Source organism: Miniopterus schreibersii, assembly GCF_964146895.1.
Source record: "Miniopterus schreibersii genome assembly, chromosome: 8".
Taxonomy (NCBI): Eukaryota; Metazoa; Chordata; class Mammalia; order Chiroptera; family Miniopteridae; genus Miniopterus; species Miniopterus schreibersii.
This window is the reverse complement of record NC_138109.1, coordinates 54,948,775-54,975,234: the sequence shown is the minus strand read 5'-3', so window position 1 is coordinate 54,975,234 and position 26,460 is coordinate 54,948,775. Positions and strand designations below refer to the sequence as shown.

Here is a 26,460-nt window from a genome sequence, read left to right as displayed (position 1 = left end):
ATGCACATGAATAGCAGTATTGTCTTTATTTTGCAAACAGGGAAACTGTAGCTGAGAGATTGAATAACGTACCTGAAATCCCTCGGCTTTCAGGTGGCAAAGCTAGGATTTGATCCCATACGGAGCTAGGTCTACTCCATCATATTGCATAAAAGGTCTACAGCTATAAGCTATTGACCTACCTATGGAAATGACTGTATGAGAAAAAAGCATTGATTCTCTCATCCAGAGTGGGAAGGAGATTTTTCTATCCCTGTGTATTTCCTAAAAAAACACACCTATATGAGTTCACTGATTTCACAGGTAAAGGGGTTAGCAGAATCAGAAGTATCACATAACAAAGGTGTTGTTTATATAATATTAAAACCATCATCCATTATTTACATAACTATGTTTAATACCACAATGTATTTAAAAGAAGCATTTCACACAAAATAGATATTCATTCAAGATAGTCAGGTGCTACTCAACTTTCACATAATGGAAACAAACCTTTATGCATTCTGACCCATGAATTTAAAAGTCCTTCCTTTCATATTCCTTCTTTTATATAAAGGGGGCGGGGATTTTTTTAGTTATTGTCATCCAACACTGTTTCTCTTTGCATGTTATTCAAACCAAAGATTTTTAGGAAGAACATCCATCTCTCCTGAGAATTAGTCTGGTTACACTCTAATTCTTTCCATTTCTTGTATTTCCTAAGTATTTTCTGTCCACATTTAATATTGCTTTAACCAAAGTAATGCCCCATACTTTTGGGCTGGCACTAATATTATTTAAATACTTTCCTCTTGAATATATATTTCAGAATATATTGGTCTGGTCCTAGGCCACAGATATTAGTTTTACACATTGGATGTAGTTGTTATGAGTGTGGAGAAATTTTAAAAACTAGCCTCTGAGAAGGAAATGATCAGTGATTACAGTGGGCAGATACGATCCTAAATCCCTAATTTCTGAGACAATTTAGAGAGCAAAGTTTTTTTGCATATTTTTTATTTAATTCAATATCAACACAAACTATTCTATTAATTTAAATAACAGTTAGAAATGTTATAGAGTCTTTAAACGTCTCTAAAATTTCCACCGAAGAGAGAAATGATTTGTATGTCATTCAACTAAAGACTTCCAGTCTAATTTACTTCCTAAATTAAAATGTGGAAATAGGAGCTGAATAGATATACTTAAGGAGCAGCAATGAAAGAAAAATTGGTTCTTGAGTCTCCTCTCTCTGTCTGTCTCTCTCTCTCTGTCTCTCTCTCTGTCTCTCTCTCTCTGTCTCTCCACACACATACTCAACAGGTGCACAGAGAAAGAATATTTATATTTACTTAATAATCTGTGTGCAAACATTACACAAAATAAAACAGAAGGATAAAACTCTGCATGATTAGTTCATATAATTAGTATAAGCTTTGGTGTTTGCTTGAACAAAATGGGAGGCACGTACTGTATCACAGTAAATGTTAAAGCCTAAGAATTATGTCAGGAAAAATAATTTTAGAAGGTACAATTCAAAGAATAAATTTAGAAAATTTCATCTTGGAATTCTTGCTAATCTGAAACCTTTGAGTTATTTGAATAAATAAAAGTGTGGCTATGTTGGAAATCTTATTTTAAAGCACAGGAGGGTCAAATAAAATTGTTTGGATTCATTTTCCCTATTGGATGAGAGCCGATGGAATCAAGTGTAGTTACACTGAGTCCCGCTATTAATCACACACTCTTCTTGCTTTCAGGTCTGCTGGGAAACAACTGTGGCGGACAGATTGGGCTGGCACAGGGAGGTCAGAAACGGGAGTGCCCTTTCCGAGCAGAGACCCAGATAAGCCTCCAGAAGGAGTCATGGACAAATGTAGAAGTGTTTGAAGCTAAATACCCAAGGGTTTATTTTCAGTGGGGAAAGAAATATAACATCCACTACAATCTTTCACAAAAGCCATTGAATAAATAATAATTCTTCATACACTTGAAAACAAAATTGTTTCAGTTTAAACTTTCTTTTAAAATGTTTAGTTAAATGTTAGAAGATGTGACTGGGGCAGGGGTTGGAGTCAATGGAAGGGAGTGGGGCAGGCAGAGGTTTACGGATATTAATGATGTCATATTTCTTATGTGGTACTATTGTTTTATTCTTTAAATTTTACATACTCTCACTGTAGTGAACATAGGGGTGCATCTATTCTTTCATATAAGTGTCTCAGGTTTCTTAGGATATATTATCAGAAATGGAATTGCTGGGTCATAAGGCAGTTCCATTTTTAATTTTTTGAGGAAACTCCATACTGCTTTCCACAGTGGCTGCCCCAGTCTGCATTCCCACCAGCAGTGCACTAGGGTGACCTTTTCTCCACACCCTCGGCAGCACTTGTTGTTTGTTGATTTATTGATAGCAGCCATTCTGACAAGTGTGACATGATATCTTATGATGGCTTTAATTTGCATCTCCCTGATGATTAGTGACACTGAGCATCTTTTCATATGTCTCTTGGCCATCAGTATGTCCTCTTTGGAGAAGTGTCTATTCAGGTCCTTTGCTAATATTTTTAATTGGATTGTGTTTTTCATGTTGAGTTGTATAATCCTTTATAAATGTTGGATATTAACCACTTATCTGATATGTCATTGGTGAATATGTTTTCCTATTTAGTGGGTTGTCTTTTCATTTTGTTGATGGTTTCCTTTGCTGTGCAAAAACTTTTTAGTTTGACATAGTCCCATTTGCTTATTTTTTCTTTTGTTTCCCTCACCCAAGGAGATATATCAGAAAAATATACTACTACGAGAAATGTCCCAGATTTTACTGGTTATTTTTTTATTTTTCTTATGGTTTTGAGTCTTACATTTAAGTGTTCAATCCATTTTTAGTTTATTCTTGTGTATGGTTCAAGAAGGTGGCCTAATTTCATTTTTTTGCACATATCTGTCTAATTTCCCCAGCACTATTTATTGAAGAGACTATCTTTACCTCATTGTATGTTCTTGCCTCCTTTGTCAAATATTAATTGACCATAAAGACATGGTTTATTTCTGGGCTCTCTATTCTGTTCCATTGATCTATATGTCTGTTTTTATGCCAATACCTTGCTATTTTTATTACTATGGCCTATAGTATAGTTTGATATCAGGTAGCATGATTCCTCCAACTTTATTCTTTCTCAAGATTGCTGTGGCTATCTAGGGTCTTTCGTGATTTCATATCAATTTTTGGAATATTTGTTCATTGCAGTGTTATTTACAATAGCCAAGATTTGGAAGTGGCCCCAAATGCTCGTCAGTATATGAGTGGATAAAAGAGCTGTGGTGCATTTACTCAATGGGATACTTGGCCATAAATAAAGAAGGAAATCTTACCATTTGCAACAGCATGGATGGGCCTGGAGAGTATTGTGTTAAGTAAAATAAGCCAGTCAGAGAAAGACAAATACCATAAGATTTATATGTGGAATCTAATGAACAAAATATTTTAATAAGCAAAATAGAAACAGAGCCATAGACACATAGAAAACACTGACAGCTTTTAGAGGGGAAGGGTTTTGGGGTGCTAAGTGAAAAAGGTGAAGGGATTAAGCAAAAAACCCCTCACAGACACAGATAACAGTATTGTGATTACCAGAAGTAAAGGCAGGTGAGGGGAGATAGAAGAGGGTAAAGGGGATAAATGGTGATGGAAGGGGACTTGACTTTGGGCAACGAACACAAAATACAATATACAGATGTTGTATTACAAAATATATGCCTGAAACCTATATAATTTTATTAACCAATGTCACCCCAATAAATTCAATAAAATTTTAAAAAGAATTCTACATACACACATGATGTACACTCTTTCAATGATATATTTCTTGATAAAAAATTTTGACATTAGGAGATGCTATTTAACATGGTACTACGATGCTAAGCACCTCAATGATTTGTTAACATAGTTCAAACTATTATTTGAAAATTATTTTATTTATGTAAATCTAGAATAGTGTCACACTCTAATTAAACCATGTAGCATTGACTTTTATTCCCCAACAACTTTTAGACTAAAATTTTGTCTTATAAAAAATGAGGGAAATTGCCAGAAAATATTCAGGAATAATAAATCTGAGTAGAAACGTCTACCTGTTACTCCCATAAAATGGTTCTATAATAATAGTTTTGTAAAGGAACTTGGGTGGAGGTACATTTAAAGGTTTAGAAAAAATATGTCTCTAGAGAGAATTCTCCCCCAGTCGGTCTCTCTCTCATCTCCAACCTGCTACCACATCTGGTCTCAGGAGCAAATTGTTTGTAGCAATCATATTTATTTTTATTTATTGTTGGCAGTGTTACAGATGTCCCCGCTTCCCTCTCCTCCGCCCCGGCCACCCCAGGCCTGCCCCACACAGTTGTCTGTGCCCGCGGGCTACCCACATTTGCATTTATGTCCTTTGGTTAAACTCACCTTCCCCTGCCCCCCTGCTGGAGAAATCCCTAAGTTTCAAAGGCAAACTCCAAAGTACCAAGTTTATTTTAACTTTATATATACGTTTGAAAATTAGTGGGCTCTCTGGTAATGCTGTAGCTTTTGGAATTCATTCAGGAGGGGTTTACAATGGAAATGCTGACAGATCGTGAACTTGAGCGGCATGAATGGTGCTGCTGTGACACTTCACTACACAGGCACGGTGCCCAGTGTAACAAACATCCTCGCGGCCACATATTTTTTTAAAACTTCACACACACGTTTGAAGGGCAGACCAAAATAAAACATATACTTAGTGAGACAACCTACTCTGCATATGTGTCCCTTTTATTTTATCTTGTCTGATGTTTGGACTCAGGTTATCCTAGTCCCTTGGCTATGACCTTAACACCGATAAAAGTGCCCTGCTCCTGGACCAACAAATCAAGAAAGGAATATCATTCTGCCAATTGGTACTGGATGCACATTTGCGTAAATTTATGAGACTGAGTGTAAAGGATCACAACAAAAGAAGAAAGACCCTAGCATAAACAGACGGTAAGGAAACCGTGGCAGCAGCCCGGCCGGGCGTGGCTCAGTGGTTGGGTGTCCACCTAGGATCCAGGCGACTGGGGTTCGATTCCCAGTCAGGACACATGCCCGGGTTGCGGGCTTGATTCCCAGTTGGGGGCGTGCAGGAGGCAGCCGATCAATGACTCTCTCATCATTGATGTTTCTATCCCTCTCTCCCCCTCTCCTTTCCTCTCTCTGAAATCAATAAAGATATATTTTTTAAAAAAAAAAAAGGGCAACAAAGTTGAGTCATAAAAGACAGTAAATCCATACTGGATCAGAACTGAAAAAGTGTCTTAAATATCTAAGGAAAGAATTTTCATTAGTTTTCCTAGTGAGGAGCAACTGATTTTTGTCATTTGTAAATTCGTGGTATATAAAGTTAGCCATGTGACAAGTATATAAAGTTCCCTTCCCAAAGTGAATATTAAGTCATTTTTATGAATAATGTTACTATCTTCTCAAAGTCCCCATTAAAAAACTGGCCTGGGGCCCCCACCTGGTTATTACAGCCAGAGTAATCATCCTTCATTCTTTTAACAAATTTTGTGTCTCTGACTAAAGTGCATCTTTTTAAACCTAAAAAGAAATCTTAATTTCCAGGACCCATATTTAAAATGAATAAAGTTTAAGCATCTATCTGTCATCAGTTTCCAAGGAATCATGGCTATTTGAAGTGATATAAAAGAATCTTTCAAGTTGCTCTAGTCTAATGGATAGAGAAAAAAATTAGGTTAAATTCAAATTCCTGAAAGATGCTCTGTGATCTTTCCAGCCTCACGTCTATATTGTAGCCATTCCAACTGCAGGGCCCTTATTTCAGTGCCAGGGCCTTTCTTACCTCCATGCCCTAGATTGGTTTGAATTTTCTTGTCTACTTGGCAAATACCTACTCATTCTTAAAGGTCTGAACTTCACATCTTTCCACTCACTCTCAGTAGAAGTGTGTACTTTCTCCTTTGTGCCCGAACTGTCCCATGTCACCAGTTGGTAATTCTTTCTTTTTCTATGATCTGTTCAGTTGGTTTTTCTTACTAGGTTCTGTCCTTAGAAAGTTATAAGCTCCTTTGGAGTAGTAATTATAACATATATCTTCATAACCCCAGGTTTTAGAACATTGCCTGATTCATAGTAGGCATTCAACTCTTTATTTAGTTTTTCATTTATTCAATAAATATTTAAGCATAGAATTTAAATTAAGCCACAATTATTCTGCCCAGGTACATATGAACAAGAGGATTTACTCATTAAGAGATTTCTCAGGCAGTCAGTAAGAACTATGTTTGGTAACTAAGTCAAGAATAGGTTAACTTGTTACCACATGAGTCTATCTGCGTTACAATTCATTGTAATATTTGTTAAAAATTACACACCTCAGACATACTCTATCAAAATATCTAGGCATAAGACTCAGGAATCTGTAATGGTAAAAAGCAACTCCTGTGACTTATATGTCTACTAAAATGTGAGAACCATTGGACTTCAAAGAGCACAGACTTCAGAATTTGATGGATCTGGACCAGGGTTCCAGCTCTCCCATTTATTAGCTGTATGATCTTGGAAAAGTAAGTTAACCTCTCAGAGCCTCAGTTTTCTTATATATAAAATTAATATATCTCCTCATTGGGTGGCTGAGAGAATTATTACTAAGATATGTGAAAGCACCTAGAACTGTGCCCTATTACCTAGAAGTGCTTGGTAATATCAATTTCTTCCTACTCTAGGTTCACTTTCCTCCTCGAGGCCTCTTCATCAATCAGAATATGTGAAATTAACCACCACTGGTACCCATTCCTTAGCTATCCTCTGTGCAGAATCCAAGCAATCTTGACATCATTATAATCATTTTGAATATGATTGCTTGAATTCTATACACATGCTAAAATATTCATACTGCTTTTTTGTCTCCTCGGGGAACTAATCAGACTTTGCTATGGGTTATATTAAATTTTTATTTGACAGAAATGGGTATCTCCTTTCTAATATCTGCCAAGACGTGCAATCATGTGGCAGAATCTGTAGCATTCTTTGCCTCCCTATTAATTTCAGGGACTGGCCTGTTGCAAATTAAATTTTTCTTTTCTTCCATGGAAAAACATAATTTTATGATCTTTCATAATATTGCCACCATTGTTGCAAGAATCTTATTCCAAAATATGGAAAAGTTTCCTCCATTTCTACAACTTAAAAAGTATTCTGGCCCAGTTGGGTGTGGCTCAGCGGTTGAGCATCGACCTAGGATCCAGTAAGTAGCAGTTCGATTCCTGGTCAGGCACACGCTCGGGTTGCAGGTTTGAGCCCCAGTTGGGGGCGTGCAGGAGGCAGCCGATCATTGACTCTCTCATCATTGATGTTTCTATCTCTCTCTCTCCCCCCCTCTCCCTTCTTCTCTCTGAAATCAATAAAGATATATATATATATTCTTAGCATTAGTTTTTCCTTTTTTGTAAAAGTATGGGGGCTGTGTTCACTTGGGACTTGGTGGAAAAGTTACAATAGAAATATTCCATATTGAATTTTCTAATGTTCTTAGTAAGGTGAGAGGAACTTGGTCTGAAGGTGCTGACAGAGAATCATGAGTATGAGTTGGAGTTATTATGTGATACCACAGGCAGATGACTGACTATACACGATCAGCTCTAATTGCACTTTTGATGATATAATTGAATCACTGGTTTCTATAAATCAGGTTCTCTGTTAAAATCTGTAGCATGTTGTATGAGTAAAATATACTAAATACCTGACATAAATTATTTGAAAATCTTAGTGCTGATTTCAGATGGAGAAAATAAACCTTATTATAAAAAAAACAAAGGATATAATAAAACATGAGAGAAGCAAGACATTTTATTTCGCCTTTTAATACTTCCAAATGGCAAGTATTATTCAAATAAGTTCTAAAGGAAACATGTATGCTATATCCTGCCTTACATTTGAAATCCAAAATCTTGGTCTTTTTTCCCCGCTATACTTGTATTCTTACCTCAGCCTCCTCACTCCTAAGTAACCGTCTCAATAAGGTTCCATAGACACTCAAGCAAATGTTTGCTAGTGCAACTATTTCACCTAATTGTGAGTTCTCCGTAGTGCACTTCCATTGGGCCTATCCTTTTCAATAGTAAAACAATAACCTTTCCCCTTATAATACATGACACTGAAGAAATTAGTATATATAGTCAATACAAAGTTGGTCTTGGAAGAACTGAACATAAAAAACACTAAGTTCATTTCTGGGTAGAGGCACGTAAACCTGTCAGTTTATAATTTCAAATATAAATTCTATCCTTCCTAGAAGGCCATCCCAGTAGAGGGCTCCAGCTTGCTTTAACATGTTATGGAGGAAAAATCACAGGGAAGTTTTTGAAGATGAACTTACATCATTACATTAAAAATGTAGAGTTTTTCCCCTAGCATAGCTATGCAAGTGTGTATGTATCTAACTACTTATTTGGTTGTCCTAGAATCTTGCTCAGTTTACAGATCTGCCTTTCTCTAGTTACATAAGCTCATTTTAGCTCTTTTATTATGTTTTTAATTCTCCCCTAACATATTCTCCGTGTTAGTTACACCAAACCATCCACATACTCCTCAGGAGCCCAATCCAACTATTTCTCTTGATCTTGAAACTTTTATTAGTTATTTTTCTTATTTATGTGAATAATACATTCTTATTGTAACATATACAAATGAAAAAATAAAAAAGCAAAGGATAACATTTAATTTATCATCACTAATTTCACTACCCAGAAGTTAGTTTTATGCTACAATTACTATTTTGGTATATTTCCCTTCAGTTTGTATACTAGAATATATAATATGCACTGTACACACACTTATATTATATTAATTATATTATATTATTATATATAGTTACTCATCCTGTTTTTTCCACTTGAAATATATTAAGAATTATTTAATGTTTTAAGCATTAGGAAATATTCTTCAAAGTATTAATTTTTTTACTATTGCATAATATTACACTATGTGAATGCACCATCATTTATTTAGAAAGAGAATACTATTGTGATGATCATTCGTATACATATGTTTTCATGAGAGGATCTGATTATTTCTCTAGGATATATTTCTAGAATCAAAATCACCAATCAAATAATATAGTATTTTTAAGGCTCTTAATCCACATTGGCAAATTTCCTCTAGTTGTACCTAATTTGCACTCCTCCAGCTGGTGTAAGAGTATCAGCTTCACTCTACCCTCATCAACACTGGATGTTAAACTTTTTTTTAAAATCTGGTCATTTGCTTTTTTTTAAAGTTATCTGCGTGTGTGTGTGGGTGTGTGTGTATAATTTATTGGAGTAACATTGGTTAATAGGATCATATAGGTTTCAAATGTACAATTCTATGATGCATGATTTGTATATTGCATTTTTTGTTGCAAATGGCTGAGTCGTATTCCGTTGTATAAATCTACCAAATCTTCTTTATCCAATCCTCTATCAAAGGACACTGCTTGTTTCCATGCCTTGGCCCCTGTGAATAATGCTGTATGAACATACGGGTGCATATATCTTTGCAAATAAATGTTTTCGAATTTTTGGTTAGATATTTTATTTTTGAAATGAAATCTTATTATTTTAATTTGCATTCCCTTGAATTGAGTTGGTTAAATATGTTTTGGGTCAATTTTATTTATTTTCCTATGTAAATTGCACATTCCCTTTGCCCCTTTTTTATATTTCTATGTTCATCTCTTTTCTTATCGGTTTATAAGAAATATTCATGAATTGCAGATCTTGACATTCTACTTAAAAATGACCTAAGCTGTTTGCAAATATCAAGATCATGAAGTGACTAACTATCCCCGTTTTTCTTAGGCTCAGCCAAATCTCGAGGTCTCCAGTTATCTGTCTTGATCAATTTGATCTATGATAGTATCCACCATCCTAAGAAGCCCATAGCATTTAAACCTTACATTGTTTTTTTTACTGAGCAAATACCTCCTCCCCTCCAAACAAATATGCTCTGTTTGAGGGTATGTGTACCCTTTGGCATCTTCTGTATGATAAGGGCGCTATTAACTCTAGTACCTATTCTCTTCTCATTCTCAAGAACCTGAGATACATTTTAATAATAATTCCATTTCATACATAATTCAAGTATTCAGACTCAACATTGTGAATAGAAAAAGATACATTTTTAATCCTCAAGTAAGTGATGGAGAAATGGAGACAGAGATTAGGTGAGTTACTTAAGATCTGCTTAATTTTTATTTATTGTCTGCACCAAACCAAAAATCATCCATCCTTCTTTTGTTGACGAGTAATCAAACATAGAAAAAAAAAAGTTTAAGGCTATTTAAGAATGGTTATCTTCCCTGAGTCCTGGATTTCTAAGATTCCAGAAAGCTGTGGTTATTTGCTACAAAAATTGGTGATAGTCGGGGAGGTGACTAGACCTGGCATGTGGCACCTTAACTAAGAGATCAAAGTTAACTTCATTAGTAATAAGATACATCAATATATGTATACCCAATATGATGCCCTGAGAAAGGCACAGCATCACTTCAGTGGTATTATGCTGAAAATACATACCGGAATCTAATCCTGAGAACCCACCATGCAAACAGAGAGACCTTCTACAAAATGACTGACCAGTGCTCCGCAAAATGTCAAGTCACAAAAGGCAAAAGAAGACAGGAACTTCCACAGATGGGAGAAGACTAAGGAGATATGATAATTTTTAATCTCTTGGTTAATTAATTAATTACCTAAACACAGTGTAGGATCCTGGATTAGATCCTGGACCAGACAAAAGGCATTTGGGAAAACGGATAAAATCTGAATAAGACGTGTGTAGCTTAGTCAATAGCATAGCGGCAGTGTTAGTTTCCTGGTTTCCATCATTGTACTGTGGTTATTTATGTAAGACGGTAACATTAGAGGAAGTCAGAGGAAAGGTATACGGAAATTTTCTGTACTGTTTTTGTAACTTTTATGTAAATCTAAAATTATTTCAAAATAAAAAGTTGAAAAATTGAGGGAGAGGGAGATGAATTAAATTCTATATACTGGGGGAGAAAAAAAATCTCCAATATTTTTTCTGGAGAAAAAAAAAATCCTCCAGATTTCAAGGACCATATCAGTCATTTCCATCCCTCAATGTGGTCACTTCCACCTTTATAATCTGTGTATAAATGTGGGATGCCTTTCAGCATGGGGAAGGGTCACTGGCGGTTGGTGGTGTACGGAACTCGGAGAAACGCCACTCAGTGGTCTACAGCAGCCGCTCACTAAGCAGACGTGCCAAGTAGTGTTTCAGGCGCTGGCGAGACAGTGATGAGCAAGGTAAATAGATCCCCTGGCCTCCTGGAATTTCCAGTCTTAGTAATACGGAAGATAAAAATCAGAATTTTTTGTCTCTATTTTTTTTGCAAAAACTGGAAGATGGACTTCTCAGAATGAAAGGCTGCGGGGGCATGGGGACTTGTGTCGAAAAGCAACTTGTTACAAAAATTGGAGAAAGTAAGGCCGTGGTGTGTCCGCGTGCTGTTGACGCAGAGATGCAGACCATTCAATCCACGCTTAAGGGGCTGAAGAACAACTGGATCCCACGAGTGAAAAATCACTAGAAAGTGGTGAGGGTGACGGACTGAAAGGAAAGAGTGAAGGGCAGGAGGGGAAGAAATGAGAACCGCTGCAGTCAGCTTACAATATGATTTAGGCGACAAGCATCACTGCAAAACAAACAAACAAAAACAAGCAAGTTGGAGGAGTAAGGGCTCCTCTGCCGAGCTGAGATGCGTTCCAGGGGTGTGTGAACAGGACCGAGAACAAGACTGGGGATGGGAGACGCGCAGAGCAAAAACACCAAATTGGGGACTGCGGAAAACAGGAACGGGACACGGACGTTCCCAAGAAGACTAATCACCTACGAGCTTCGGAAACCAGGGGGAAGGAGAGCGTGGGAAGCGAGCGCGCCGGGGCGGGGCGGGGCGGGGCGGGCACCGCTGCGTGCGCGCCCCGCACCCTGCGGGCTGCGGGCCCCCGGGTGCTAGGTGGACGCAGCGTGGGGGGGCGGGAAGGTTGCGGGGTGGAGGCTGTGTGAGCGTGCACGATGTTTGGTGATGTCATTGCAACTCCGCGAGCGGTGAAATTTAACACCGGCCGGATCTGCCTGGCTCCGGGTCTTCCAGGGGAAGCCGCCGGCTGCAGTCCACGTTGAGCGCCCGCAGCCGCCACCGGCCCCCTAGCACCCGCAGCGGTTCTCGAAGTGGGTGTGTGCGCTTGCCTGACAAACGTTCCGGAGCGGGTACTTTCCAAGGACTTCCCCGCCCCCCTTCATCTCCTCCCCTCCCCCCATCCCTTTCTCCTCCCAGGCCCGAAGCAGAGGGCTCCACTGGAGCCACACAGTCGCCTTTGAACCGCAAGTGAACTCCGGGCTGCGCTCGCGGCCGAGGTCCCGCTGCTGCCGGCGCCCCCTGCCCGCCCGTGAGCGCCCTCCCCGCCCGCCTCCCCGGGAGCGCTGCGCCCCGCTCGCCCGTTCCCAGCCAGGGAGCTAGGGAGTCTGGCTGTCCACCCTTCGGGGGCTACTTCTCTCCCTCCCCATCTCCTCCTTTTGGGGGGGGGGGTGTTGTTGCGGTTCTGGAGCTCCGTTTTCATGTGATTTTGTTTTCCTTTTCCATGGACAGTACCTGCACCCTTAGCAGAACGGAGTTGGCTTCTGTTTTCCGTTAGCGCTTCGCTGCACGGACAAATGCATACAAATGCATTTAGGAGCCCACAGGACAAGGCGTGGAAAGGTCTCCCACACGGCAGAAACGTAAGTAGCGCACCCGCAGGGGCGGGGGTCGCCCCGGCCTCTCTAGCCACCCCCGGGATCCGCGGAGCCGGCTGGAGCCGGCGCTCCCGCTTCTTGGCACTGTCGGAAGCTGGGAGCCGCCAGCAGCCGTGGCATCCTCCTCTTGTCTCAGTTTCTAAAACACCGTGTTCGAAAGGAAGCTTCCCGCCAGCGGGTCTCCTCGACAGTTTATGTTAAAAAGATCCCGCGGTTCCGGAGGGAGAGCTCGTTGGCGCGGGTCCCGACGCGGGCGGCCCCGGCTCCCGCGGCCCCGGAGCTGGGCTCGGACGCCCGCCCGGCTGCAGCTCCCGCCGCCCTCGCGCCCGGCTCCCCGTCTCCTCCCTCGGGGCCCTGGCTGCGGTCCTGCCCGCCCGCGGGGCTCCTCCGGGCGCCCAGCCTGGGGATTGCTGGGGCCCTGGCGGTTCCCTGGGCTCGGCGCGCGCTGCTGGGAGAGCGGGGCACGGGCCGGGGCAGGGCTGCGGGATGCGGGGAGAGGGTGCCCGCGGAATGTCGAGCGTCAGGGCGCCGCTAGACCCGCGGGGCTCAGGGGCGGTCTCCTCCCGCCTTTAAGAGGCCAGCAAGCGCTCTGCCCCTCTGGGGCCCGGCTGCTGCGGGATCGCTGGCTTCTTTCAGGGGAAGGGGCTGGGCGCGGGGGGCGGGACTGCTCCCCACTGGGAGTGTTCGCGGGGACCCTGACTGCCACCCACCTCCTCTTCGGGCTCAGTACCTGCTCTCTCCCCCCCCACCCCCCTGGGAAAAGAGCGTCGATGGGGAGCAGGGTGCATGGCCTTGGCTGGCGGCCCCGGTCCCTCTGGAAGAGGTCAGGGGGTTATGCGAGTTTGTTTCTGGCCGGGGGGCGGAAGGGATGAAAGCCGCGGGCGGCCCTCCGCCTGGAGGCTGCTCCTCTGTGCCGGTGCGGAGAGGGCAGGGGGCGGGACTGCTGGTGGCCGCCGCGGGCCGGCGGAGGCGGGGTGTGGCGAAAGCCCGCCTCGCGGCCGTGTTTGTATGAACATGTGCTCCCCAGCCGCGTGCGGCGAGCCTGGCTGCGGCCGCGCGCCGTCCTCTGACCCCCGGGAGCCCGGCCGTGCGGCTTCCAGGCCGAGGGGACGCGCCTCCCCGGGCGACCGCGGGCGGGTCCACCGGGCGGGAGGAGCCTCGCAGCCCCGTTCGTGCGGCGAGGTGCTTGGGAGACCCGGGCCGAGAAGGGGTCAGGCCCTTCCCGCAGCCTTCCCCGGAGAGGCTCACGCGGTGGCACGGGCTTCCCAGGCGTGTTTCCCACCACTTTTCTAAACAACAGCCCCTCTGCTTAGATCCGCTGGGAAACCAAGGCTGGGGGCGGGGGGCCCGCGGACCCCGCGGGACTGGGCGCATCTTCGCGCTGGTGCGGGCCCCTGGGCCGGGGGTGGGGAATGAGGCTCCGGCTCCCGCAGGTCCCGCCCCGCCGGGCGCGCAGCGCTGGGGAGGCCCTCCACCTCGAGCTTCCCTGCCATCCCGCGCCCTTCTCGCCCTCCCGGCCAGCTCCCCCTCCCCGAGGGCTTTCCCTGGCCATTGAGCAAGGCCTCCTCGCTGACTAATATTCCCCTTGGTAGTTGTGACCAACCTTGTGGATTAAAGCAGATCTTCTGCTCCTGGCCTCTGTCTTGTCTGGTTTACACTTCCCTTCCAGACGCTCCCAGAAAAGGCCCTGCATAAATTCTTGGGCAGTTTGGGGTTTGTAAATTGGGTCCAGATGATTGGGGGGAGGGAGGCAGAGAAACCAAACAGAATGGATTACACCGAGGAACTTCTCAGGAAAAAATTAGACTACGTGGAATGGGAAAAGAGCCCTTGTGAAGAGCCGTCGGGGTGGGCACCGACCCCCCCTGCCCTCCCGGAGGGCCTCTCTGTCAGGGGTCTCCAGCCTCTCTGACATGCAGTGTGCCCCACTACAGTAGCCAGTGGGGGTGGGCTGTACGGAATTAAGGGTGACTCAAGGTTACATGAGATTGCAGCCCCTCACAGCTCCAGCCACACACATGCACGTGGGGAAACACTATTACGGATTGAGCTGAGAAAATTGTTTCTTGAAAATACCCAATTTCCATAAAGAATTTACAGTTATTCAGTTTTGGGGAAAAAGCACAACCCCCCCCCCCCAAAAAAAAAGATACCAACCCTATACGATGGGGACTTGGGAGAAGCAGCTGCTAAGCTGATGATAATGGCAGGTCCTTGAATTAAACCTTAAGAGTCCCTAATGAAATCTCTGAGACTTTAATTTTTCACCATCCTTTTTGTGGTGATATTTTGCAAGAGCAGGGGCAGTATTTTAAATATACAATTCTGATTAGTCACCCCCAGAACACTGACAGTTTAAACCGGGTCCCTAAAGGCATTTTATTACATGGGGTTGCTTTCACATGGGTTACTTAATGTGAACTGTGGAATTAATAAAAGTAAATTAAAACCAAAAGTCAGTGTTAAATACATCGATTTAATATATTATTGGAAAGTCTCCCAGGCAGGCTGTTATACTTAAAGGGTTTCTGTAACCAAAGGAGGGGGGGTAGGGGGGATGTAAAGATCTATTTCCTAGCTGGCATGAAATTCTATTTTTTTAAAATTGCTTGATTATATTTGTGTTCTAGTAAATGTTTAAAATAAACTGATGTCTCAGGGAGAGGAATTGTAATTTATGGAAAATGATTTTGAATATTGTTTAGACATTCTACTTGGTAGTATGTGAATTTACAGGGGAAAAAAAATAAATTTTATTACAGGAATTAGAATAGTTCTGCGTTTCCTTGCCATGCTTTTTAACTATGACTTATTTGTAATTCTGAATGAGAAGACCATTTCATTTTCATTCTTCTAAGAGGTTATCATTATTATGCCATTCATTCATTCATTCATTCATTCATTCATTCATTCATTCAACAAATGTTTACTGAACTCCAATTGTGTGCCCAGAATGGTTCTAGGCAGAAGGGATACAATGGTTGAGCAAGACAAACACAATTGGGCTGCCCTCCCAATGTGTCCATTTTAGTATAAGAAACAGAAGATGAAACAACTAAGTTTAACAAAATGAAATAAGGGTATATACAGGAGGACACCAAGAAGCCCTAGGTAGGTGGGAAGGATAGGGAGGGATAATACTGGAAGTAATGGCTGACCAGAGGAAATGAAATCTACACTGAGACCTAAGTGGAACTTTCCAGACAGAGAATAGTAAATGGCTCAAAGGTGAGAGAGCATAGTGTATTTGAGACCCTGAAAGAAATGAAGTTGTTTGGAGCACACATTGTAGGGACCTGGATCTGGAGAGAAACTAAGAGGATATATAAAAGGCCTTTACACCCAGGTTACATTCTTAGATAAATAGAGGTCAGGATGACCTGACTTCTTGATCTTGGGATCAGTGTGCAGGTAGAAGATGCCGGAGAAGTTATATATTTGTTGAAACTCAGTTCCACCTGATAGATTTACTGACTGATTTAGTCATTTGCTTAAAAATCTTTATTTAGCCCTGGCCAGTGTGGCTCAGTTGGCTGAGCATCATCCTGTGCACTGAAAGGTTGCTGGTTCCATTCCTGGTCAGGGTGCAGGCAGGAGGCAGCCAATCATTGTCTCTCTCACATTGATGTTTCTCTCTCTCTCTCCCCTTTCCTTTGTCTCTAAAAAAGACACACCTCAATAAAAACATATTTTAAAAAATAAAAATCTTTATTTAACAGTAGTGTGTGCCAGGAATTTTGCTAGGCTAGGTAGCAATCGGTTTAACAATCTCTCAGTTATTTTGAGGACATACTAATTTAGATGTAGTTTTTGTTTGTTTGTTTTCTTTTGCTTGCTACTGACCGGACTCTAGGCATTCTGATTACTTGAAGTCCTTAAGCATTTATCTCTCTTGTACTCATGAACTGCCTGCATGCTTGGAATTTAACCAGAAGTTCTAGTATGCTTCATACTGGATTAGTTACACAAATACCTATTGAATTGAATTGATAGTCCAAGAAATTTATTGTATATATGTTAGTGACACTTTATTCAACTTCATCCCCAACTGTTGGGAAGAGAACTGTATTTCAGTTATTTTGGGAACAGAGGACAGAAATTTTACTATTTCTGGATCTTAGCAGCTAGTAAAGAACAAAATCTGTAAAGCTGTCATGACTTAGAGAAGTTTTTGGCTTGTAAACCTAGTGTGATGGAAATTGTTGAAATTATTGATGTACATCACATGTGTGTGTTTTTCAGATTAGTTCACCCTTTCCAATTGGTTTAAATGAAAATCGCCAACTCATAAAATAAAAGTTTCCTATTCATAAGATTTCAAAAGCCCTTCTTACTATTATAAATTGACTATGTAGGAATGAGCATCAGTAGCTGGAAGATATATATCACAATACCTGAGGGTCTCATGGGTGCCCTAAACAAAATGATGCCTAGGATTCCCTAAAGCAACTTAAGACCCTTCAGATAAATAGAAAGTTTAATAGCTCAAGAATTATTTAGGGAAGATGCCTTGGATGGATATTAGTCCCTTAAATATTCTGATTATGGTCTTTAGATATCTGTTTCCTGCCTGATCCCCTTCTAGGCCTCCTCCCTCACATGTCTGGTTATGTTTTGACTATGGCTTATCTCAAACTGAAAACATGGTTAACAGACCAGACACACAGAGTATTTTATATTTTGTTAGATACCCTCAGATATTAACATCATTGGTTATATTTTCTGAACTTTTATTGAATGTTTGTTACCATATTATTGACTTCTTTTAGACCTGATCTGATTTTTGTTAAAAGTCTTGAGTATTTGTACTTCTATTACTTTATATTAGTGACACACGTACCAGATGTACAAAAAAGTGAGCAAAACAGACATGCTTTGACTATTTGGAAAAAGTTATATTTAATACACTAACTAGACTTTTTGTTAGAGTAATCTAAATATATGAACAAATCAGAAAACTTAGACTGTTTTAGTTTACTTAAGAGTATTGGCCAGAACTGTAGCAGACCTTTCCATATTTGTGGTTAAATAACATGACCTTTATCCATAATTTATAGACCATCTTGCTCTATAATTTGATCTTTGCTCTCTAATGTACTCTATACTAATAGGGTCTCACCATATACCTGAATTTTAAGGTTTATATCTAGAATGTAAAATATAAAATGTATATTATGTCATCACATAATGGTTGAGTCAGCTAAGATTCAGAAACTTGACATGACCTCCCCAGGGTCACACAGTGAATTATAAATAAAAGCAGGATTAGTCTTTTCACTCCCAGTCTAGTGTTATTTTCTTATTAGCTATGGTTTTCCCCTCAAAACTTAATATAGTTATAGTTTTAATTTATTAACATACTATATGCACAGCACAACAGGAGCACAGAGCACCCCGTGCTGTCCTTGACAAGTCTGTCACTACCATTAATGTGGAAATGTAACGTTTTCTCCTTATTAAGTAAATGTGATATCATGGGGGGAGGTGGGCAAAACCAAACAAATAAACAAGCCTAGCCCAACTGGATATTTCCCAGAAAGCTTGAATTCATTAGATATCCATTTTATACAGTGATGGAGTTTGGCTCTTTATCAAATTGATTATGTCATCTAAGCTTGATGTCTTCTCTGTGTTCCCACTTCAGAGATGAGAAAATTAAAATGAAAAAAGAGAGAAGACGACGACCTCCACTTTCCCTGCCATAGTAAATTTTTAAAAATCATCTTTTTCTTCTTTCTCTTTTTGGATATCCAGCTAGAAGTGCACATATTTTACTTTACTTTCCCAAGAGTTAAAATAATTAGGTCTATAGGGAAAAATTGAATTCCTCAGTCACTGGGAGATGAAAATGATACTCCTTTCCTGTTTAAAAATATTTATTAAGTGTCAGTGTCATGTAAGAAATGGATAAAAGGTGAAGACCTGTTGCTTGCTCAGATATTTACTTATTAATCACAAAAGCTACAACATAGATGGGCTGTAATAAAGTTACAGCTGAAGCATGGAGAGTGCAGAGATGAGAGAAAGAGGGAGTTCCCTTTAGGGATGATGGGACATTTCTTGGAGCAGGTGTTTAAATCAGGCTTTGATGATACCTAACATCCTGACAGGTGGGGACTAAGAGGCCATTTCAGGGACTTACAAGGCCTGTCCTGGGCATAGAGAATAATGTGGAATGGCTGGAACTTTGGGGGTGTCAGGTGTAGCAGGGTCCATATTGCTAAAACAAAGAGGTTGGAGCTGAATGATAAGGGCCGTGAACACCTGGTGAGGTACTTGACTTTTCCTGTTCTCCCTTACTTGGCTATTCGTTTTCAGGATAATCAGAAAAAGAGAAATAAAATCTCTTTTTCACAGTCATCGATCTCCACCTCTCCATTAGTTACCAGCTTTAGTACAGAGGTACACTTAACATAAGGAATGGTCCAACCGATCTGTCATAATCCCCTAAAATCACCTCAGGTTTTCCTGCCTCACTCCAGGAATGGACTTGTTAACGTGTCTGGAAAGAACTGCGTTTTCTGTTTTTCTTCCCTGAAGTCACTGGGGGAGCCTCTCTGTTGGCTGCCTGGGGAAGTGAGGGTGCTGGTTGTTGTAGTCTTCATCAGCTAGCTTGGTTCCTAGCCAGACTACCTTGGGCAGGTGAGACTTTTTCCTTTCACATTCCATTTTCTACTAAAACAGTGTAATTTTTCAGTCACTATAATCCTGAGCCACTATAGCCTCACTGATGTACATCATGCCAGTTATTTGTTGAAACTATAAATTTGAAAGGAAGAGAACCTCCTTTTACTCAAACTCTAGATCATATTGGGATCCATCTAGAGAACAGTGCTACTCAATTTTGTTTGCACATTGGAATCATCTGGGAAATGTTTAAAAATCCCTGTGCCACAGACAAATTAAAATCAGAATCTCTTGGCGTGAGGGTAGGGCGGACAGGACCCAAGTATTAGTAGTTGGGTGATTCTATTCTGATTCTACTGTGATGCTACTGTGCAAATAAGGTGAAAACATATCCAAAACGTGTAGGCCTTACATCATCTCTCCAGCATTATCTACTCCAGAAGAGTGGTCCTCAGAGTGTGATCCCCAGATCAGGAGCATTAACATTGCCTGGGAACTCATTCTAAATGCAAAGTCTTGAGCCCACCCCAGACCTAGTGAGTCAGAAGCTCTCAGGATGGGGCCCAGCAATCTTTAGCCCTCCAGGTGATTCCCATGTACACTAAAGTTTAAAAACCACCAATATAGCAGTAGAAAGGATTTTAAAAATAAAAATCTTATTTGTGTTATTGTCATAAAATTGGATATGCGTGATTTAAGCAAAAATAATATTTATTTAAGTATATTATAAGAACAGTGTAACTATAAATAGCAAATGTTCTAAGTTGCTTTTCCTGGAGTTTGGTACACTCACAATCTATATTAGAATGACCCAGTTGAAATCATGCACATTCTGAGGATCCACTTCAAATTTATGAATCATCTTTGTGGCAAGGCCCAGAATCTGCTTTTTTCAGAAGCATCTCAGGTGGTTCTTTGCCAAACTAGCATTTGAGAAATATTGCTCTAAGTGGATGATGCCCTATCTGGAAATATTTTATAGGCTTCATTAAAATATATGGTTCAGCTGTTTGCCCATACCAGTTGAAATTCAAAACTCCATCTTATAAAAGCTATGTCTTGTGCTGAGTAGGACCACAGACTGTGCATTTTTCACTTACTAAAAAAGGATTAATACCATTTTAATACAAATGTTATTTCCTTTATATCAAGGAGAGTAGTATAATTCTTTATTGTTGGCTCACTTTGTAAAAGATCATCTTTCTTTGATTAGGATGTTCTTTATACTAGTTGGTAAAGATAAAAACTTATTATTGATAATAGACAATGTACCAATTACTACTTGTACACCAGGAACTTAATAAAAAGAAAATATTATTTTCAGGAGACTCTAATCATTCCTTGCTGAACTGTATTTTACAGACATGTCATTTGGGGAGTCCTTGGGTTAGAAAAAAAAGTAGCAAGAAGCCCAGCTGGGCGTAGCTCAGAGGTTGAGCATCAACCTAGGATCCAGGCGATCAGGGTTCGACTCCCAGTCAGGGCACATGCCTGGGTTGCAGGCTAGGCAGCCGATCAATGAATCTCTCATCATTGATGTTTCTATCTCTCTCTCTCCCTCTCCTTTCCTCTCTCTGAAATCAATAAAGATATTTTTTTTAAAAAGTAGCAAGAATAAGGTAATAAAATATTATTGTCAGCATGCTCATTACTTTTTAAAATTATCTCTATGATTTTCACTTGGGAGGTAGGTAGAGCCAATTATGAAGACTACTGAACAAAATCTATCAAAAGTTTGGTTATATTAAAAAAATAAAAATATTTTTACTTAGCTAATCAATATAAATGAAGATTTTGATTTGCAGTGATTGAGTATTATGCTCACAATTACTACTAATCAAGATGTTCATGTCGACATCTCCATGCCATTGCTATTTTCAGAGCAAAGAATCATGAATCTAGTATAAGTGATTTGAATATGATATTCAAATGGATTTTATATATAAATATTCATTTAAGCAAGTAACTGGTTCCATCAATCTATGGTTAAGTCACTGTAAATTGTACTGTTTTGTGTTTCTGTTACTTTATATAAATTGCATGTATGGTAATTTGACATAATATAAAATAATAATAATAATGCCACCTATATTAGTTCACGTTTATTGAGTATGCTTCCTATGGGCCAGGTACTGTTTTGTGTGCTTCACATGAAGTTTTTCACTTAATCTTCAAAACACTTTATGAGATAGATTTAAAAGATGAAGAAACTGAGGCACAGAGCAATAAAAAGTATGCCCAAGTCACATAGTAAGTGGCAAAGCTAGAACTTCAATCCAGAGCCCTTGCTCTTAATTAATATGAATATTAAAATACTGCATTAATTAAAATAATAGCTTAATTGTTAATCTTGTACTGGAGCTCATTTTGCATTTTATATGCCTTATAGGTTGTAAATGTCCAACTAAGTTTTTCCCAATTACTCTTCTTTTCTTAGGAAACTGATTCTTCATTTTATTGTGCTATGTGTGGCAGGGGGTGCTGTTCATGCTCAAGAACAAGGTAAGGATGTCACCTTGATGCTTATTTGCATATAGAAAAATCCTGCTTTCAGATCTCAGAAGTACATGACTTTAAAGTCACCTTCACCTTAAATTCAACAGTAAATAAGAAAAAAATTCTACCCAGTACAACATAAGGATGAAGAAATCAATTTTGGGGGGAAATATGACCTTTAAGAAATTACTCAGATCTTCCATCTGTGAAATTGCTTACATTTTCAAGCAAACTCTATAAAAAGGAAGTTTTGTACAGTAGAAAGGCTTTGCTTCTAACTTCATTTTAAGTAGGAGTTCTTGGGGGTGGCAAACTGTGGCTCAATTACCTTTGCACTTCTTGAAACAATACAAGGACATACTAAATGTTCCATCTAGATTCACATCATTAGGAAACAAAATAAAATTTGCATACCAGTGAGTTTGGGATTTTATTTAATTCAAATAGAGAGGTTTGGAAAATAGTTCAATGTTTTGTTTTGGTTTTGGTTGCTAGCTAGTTGCTCTGGTAATATGGTGATAAGAGTTTCAGGAATCTATGTGTACCCTAATTTATTTATTAAACAACATTTTTAAAGTATCTTCCATTTGCTACATAAAATCCTAATTGCCAGTAATTGAAATATGAATAAGATAATATCTCTAGGCTCAAAGAGGAAAAACAAGTGACTTTGTCAAAGGTAAAAAAAAAAAAGCAAAAAAAAAAGCACTAAAGTCAGAGAGAAAAACCCTGAAACTGTGCTGGAGCTACAGACAGTGTCAACATGGCCCCCATTTCCCCCTCTTCTGCCTTTTATAGGCTGGGCTGACATAACCAACTTTTCAATTCAATGAGCCACTGGTTAATTTGATCAATCAACCAAATAACAGTAAGAAAAAGACAAGTAAACAAAGACAAATAAATAAAATACGTGTAGGTAGAGAGAAGCATAAAGGAAGGAGTGGTGGTTTTTCTCATTGACCACATTGAAAAGTGGACATAGATAAATACTCTGTCAAATAAAGATGATTTAAAATATGTCTTGAAAGGCATTTTATAATTCTCTTTTATGGAGAAAAGGTTAAATGAGCTCACATGTCACATGTAACTTCATGCAAACCTGTTCTTGACCAAGTCATTTCTAATACTTTTGCTTCAAGTAGCCATGAAGAGGAGAGAAACTATACATCGTAATTTCTTGTTATTATTACTGTTCCCCTTTCTGAGAATTTATTATGTACCAGCCACTGTGGTAGTAGAACATGTGTGTTCTTCACCACTACCTCATTACAGGGTTTTTATAATTATGCCCAGGATAGAACTACTGAAACCAAGATTAAGAAGAATAAAAGTAACTACCCCAAGGGTTACAGGCTAATAAATAGAAGAACCAAGATATGAAATCAGGTATTTTGACTGCAATGTCTACAAATTCTTTAAAAATGAATCCTCTTGAGCCACAGAGAAGAAAGAGGAGGCTAATTGTCATTATTAATTATATATGTATATTTTGTGTCTTGCTCTTGCTGGTACTTTACATATATTATTCTAATAATGAAAAAAACTGAGACTCAAAGAAGGGGCTTGCCCAGACTCATACAGCTAAATCTTGAATCTATGTCTGTCCATCTCTGACAACAACAACAACAAAACTCCACTACAGATCCCCTTGCATCACAATTCCCATCAGTTGGTGTTATGAGTTTAATAATTTACAAAATGTATCATAATCAAAATATTAAAAACCCAGGCAAAGAAAGATATAAGGAAAACTGACTACTAGTGAGTTGATTAAAAAAAAAAAAAATTCAGAACCAATGAAAGGAGTAAATGAAAGATACAATATCTTTCAACCTTAAGATTTTATTTATAGAATACAAAATGTGCTCTTTTATTTCAGGGTGAACATCATAGTTTGTAGTTTTTGTAATAACCGTATAATTTTATTGTGAGTTCTTGACAAACAGAAAAAAAATTCTAAAACTTTTCACTTTAGCAAATTGGATACTTTTGAGCATAAAAAAGAAATAAAATAGTAGTATGCTATCAGAAACTTAGAAGTACATTTTTCCTTAAATAGATTTATTTTTAAATTGGCATCATACAATAATGTAACACTTAATCAGTAGATTAGAAAAACATTTGCTGAGAAATTGTGGTTTTATAAATATGCCAAATATTATTTGCAACCTTAATTTAATACTGCTGAATATATCTATTTGAGCTAAAGATTATCCCAAATTAGACTTCTCAGAAATATATTTATACTTATGAGAGTTTTCAAAACTTAAAAAGTATCAAAGTAATACAAATATATTTTTAAAAGTCAAGTTTTACTACAAAACATAAAACAACAAACAGCATCCCTTGACTACCCACTCATGCCATCCTCTACACAAACTCTCTTTTAGCACCTTCTTTTGGTTTTAACTGCCATATTTCTTAATAATTTGCTTATATATTATATTCACTTCCTATTTATGATGCTGAGGTTTTAACATTTTTATACTATCATATGCCTCCTCTTCCCCATCTTTCTGTTTTCTCAATATAGCTTTACCAAAGTTTTTGGTTAAATTAATATTTATAGTTTACCTTTTTTGATCATATATGTATTTTTTTACCACTGAGCCATGTACATTCATATTTTCTTTCCTATACAGTATTATAAGATTGCCTTCATTTTTTGTTTGTTTTGTGTTCTGTGTCACTATCATTAATACTTCTCAGATACGCCAAAAGAATTCTAAAATTTCTTTGAAAAATACTGTCCAAAAAATACACCATATGCCCTAAGCATTTAGTTTTTTCCCCTTAGAGATATTTCTGCCAGAAGCTAAACTCTCCCTTTCTACCATGGATTGGTAGTTTTCTGCGTTTCCTGTACAGTAGATTTCTCTCACCTGTGTTAGATTCAGTGTCTTGGAACTCAGATTTTTCTTTTTCATCATCTATTTTCTTATTCGAGTAGAGCATAGCATCCACCAGCATCCTGAAAACATGTACTTAGGTGGTACATTTTGCACCATTGCATTTCTGAGAATGTGCTTATTTCACCCATATGCTTGAGGGTAGTTTGAGAGGGTATATAATTTTAGGCTGTAAATACTTTTCTTCTTTTAGAATTTTAAAAGCTTCCATCTTTTGTCTTCTGGCTTGCAGTTAATAAACCTGATATGCTAATTCTTGATTCTTTGTATGTGACCTTTCTATTTTCCATTTTAAGCCCTAAAGACCTTCTATTTGTCCTTAATGTTTTGAGATTTCACAATAGTGTACCTTGGTACTCGTCTTTTTTCAGTTTATTGTGCTGGGCCCTCAGTTGGTCCTTTCAATGTGGAAATATCTTTATTTTCTGGGAATTTTCACTTGTTAGTTCTTTCTCTCTGATATGTTTATTTGTGCTTTCTGCAAATTCTGTTGGTCAGATATTGGATCTTGTGGATTGAGCTCCTAATTTTTAGCTCTTATTTTCCTATCTTTGTTTCTCATTCTATTGTATATTAGATTTCTATGAGTCACTATTTCAAACATTTAAATTTTTTTATTTCTGCTGTGTTTAAATTTTTAAGATCTTTCTCACTTCAGTTGTTCCCCCCCCTTTTTAAAAAAATAGCATCTTGTTCTTTTATCTTTGATGCAATGTCTACTTTGCAGATGAGAATAATTCTTTTGAATTTTTCTTCTGCTTCCTGCATTGTCTTTGTTTTCCATAAATTTTCACTTTTATGTTGGCAACATTCTTTATAAGTCTGTTTTACCTGTGTTATCATTTAAAAGTATGGTACTAGATGCTCTAGCCGGTTTTGCTCAGTGGTTAGAGCATTGGCCTGAGGACTAAAGGATCTCAGGTTCGATTCTAGTCAAGGGCACGTACCTTGGTTGCAGGCTCATCCTTGGCCCTGGTCATGGCCTGTGCAGGAGGCAACCAACTGATGTGTCTCTCTCATGTCAGTGTTTCTCTCTTTCTCTCTCTCTCTCCCTCCCTCCCTCTTCCACTCTCTCTGAAAAGCAATAGAAAAAATACCCTCAGGTGAGGATTAAAAGTAATGTCCTAGAAATATGCTTGGAAACCCTGTCTGCACGGGTAGGCTTGGTAACTGGCATGTATAATTACATGGAGGGTGATGAGGTAGGTCTTAGCTGACCATTATTTTGTTGACCACAAATGTCTAAGGCTATGCAGTTTCTTTAGGGAAGAACCCTCCAATGTCTTGTAGAATATAATCCTGGTTGCCACTGTTGTTGAAGTTAAGTGACATGAAGAGATTCTTGCAGGGTTCAAAGAGGATGGTCTCACTATTTAGTGTGTAGATTTTAACTGAATCCCCTTATTTTCATTATAGTGCTTCTCTTCTCTATGATTGGTCCAGTGTTTCTACATAAGTAAGCTTGAGTCTTCTGTTATGTTCTCAAAGCTTCTTACATAGACTTTCAACTCTCCCTCCCTGCTTCCCTCATTTGAAGCCCCATGCCTGTCTCCTGAATTCAAAGACTTGGTGCCTTCGGTTTTTGAGCCTTTTCAGGATCTTGCACCTGCCTCTGCAAGCCCT

The 26,460-nt window shown here is 39.3% G+C and overlaps 1 protein-coding gene across 1 annotated transcript in view; it reads left to right on the top strand.

The window, feature by feature from the left end:
* The first annotated feature begins 12,153 nt into the window (after positions 1-12,153).
* The window catches only part of COL24A1 (collagen type XXIV alpha 1 chain), a 250,825-nt gene continuing 236,518 nt past the window's right edge, over positions 12,154-26,460 (top strand). The window contains exons 1-3 of the mRNA XM_081145974.1: positions 12,154-12,280; positions 12,660-12,790; positions 21,870-21,934. Coding sequence (XP_081002100.1) covers positions 12,735-12,790; positions 21,870-21,934 — 121 coding nt within the window. The 5' untranslated portion in view covers positions 12,154-12,280; positions 12,660-12,734. The remainder of the gene's footprint in view (positions 12,281-12,659; positions 12,791-21,869; positions 21,935-26,460) is intronic.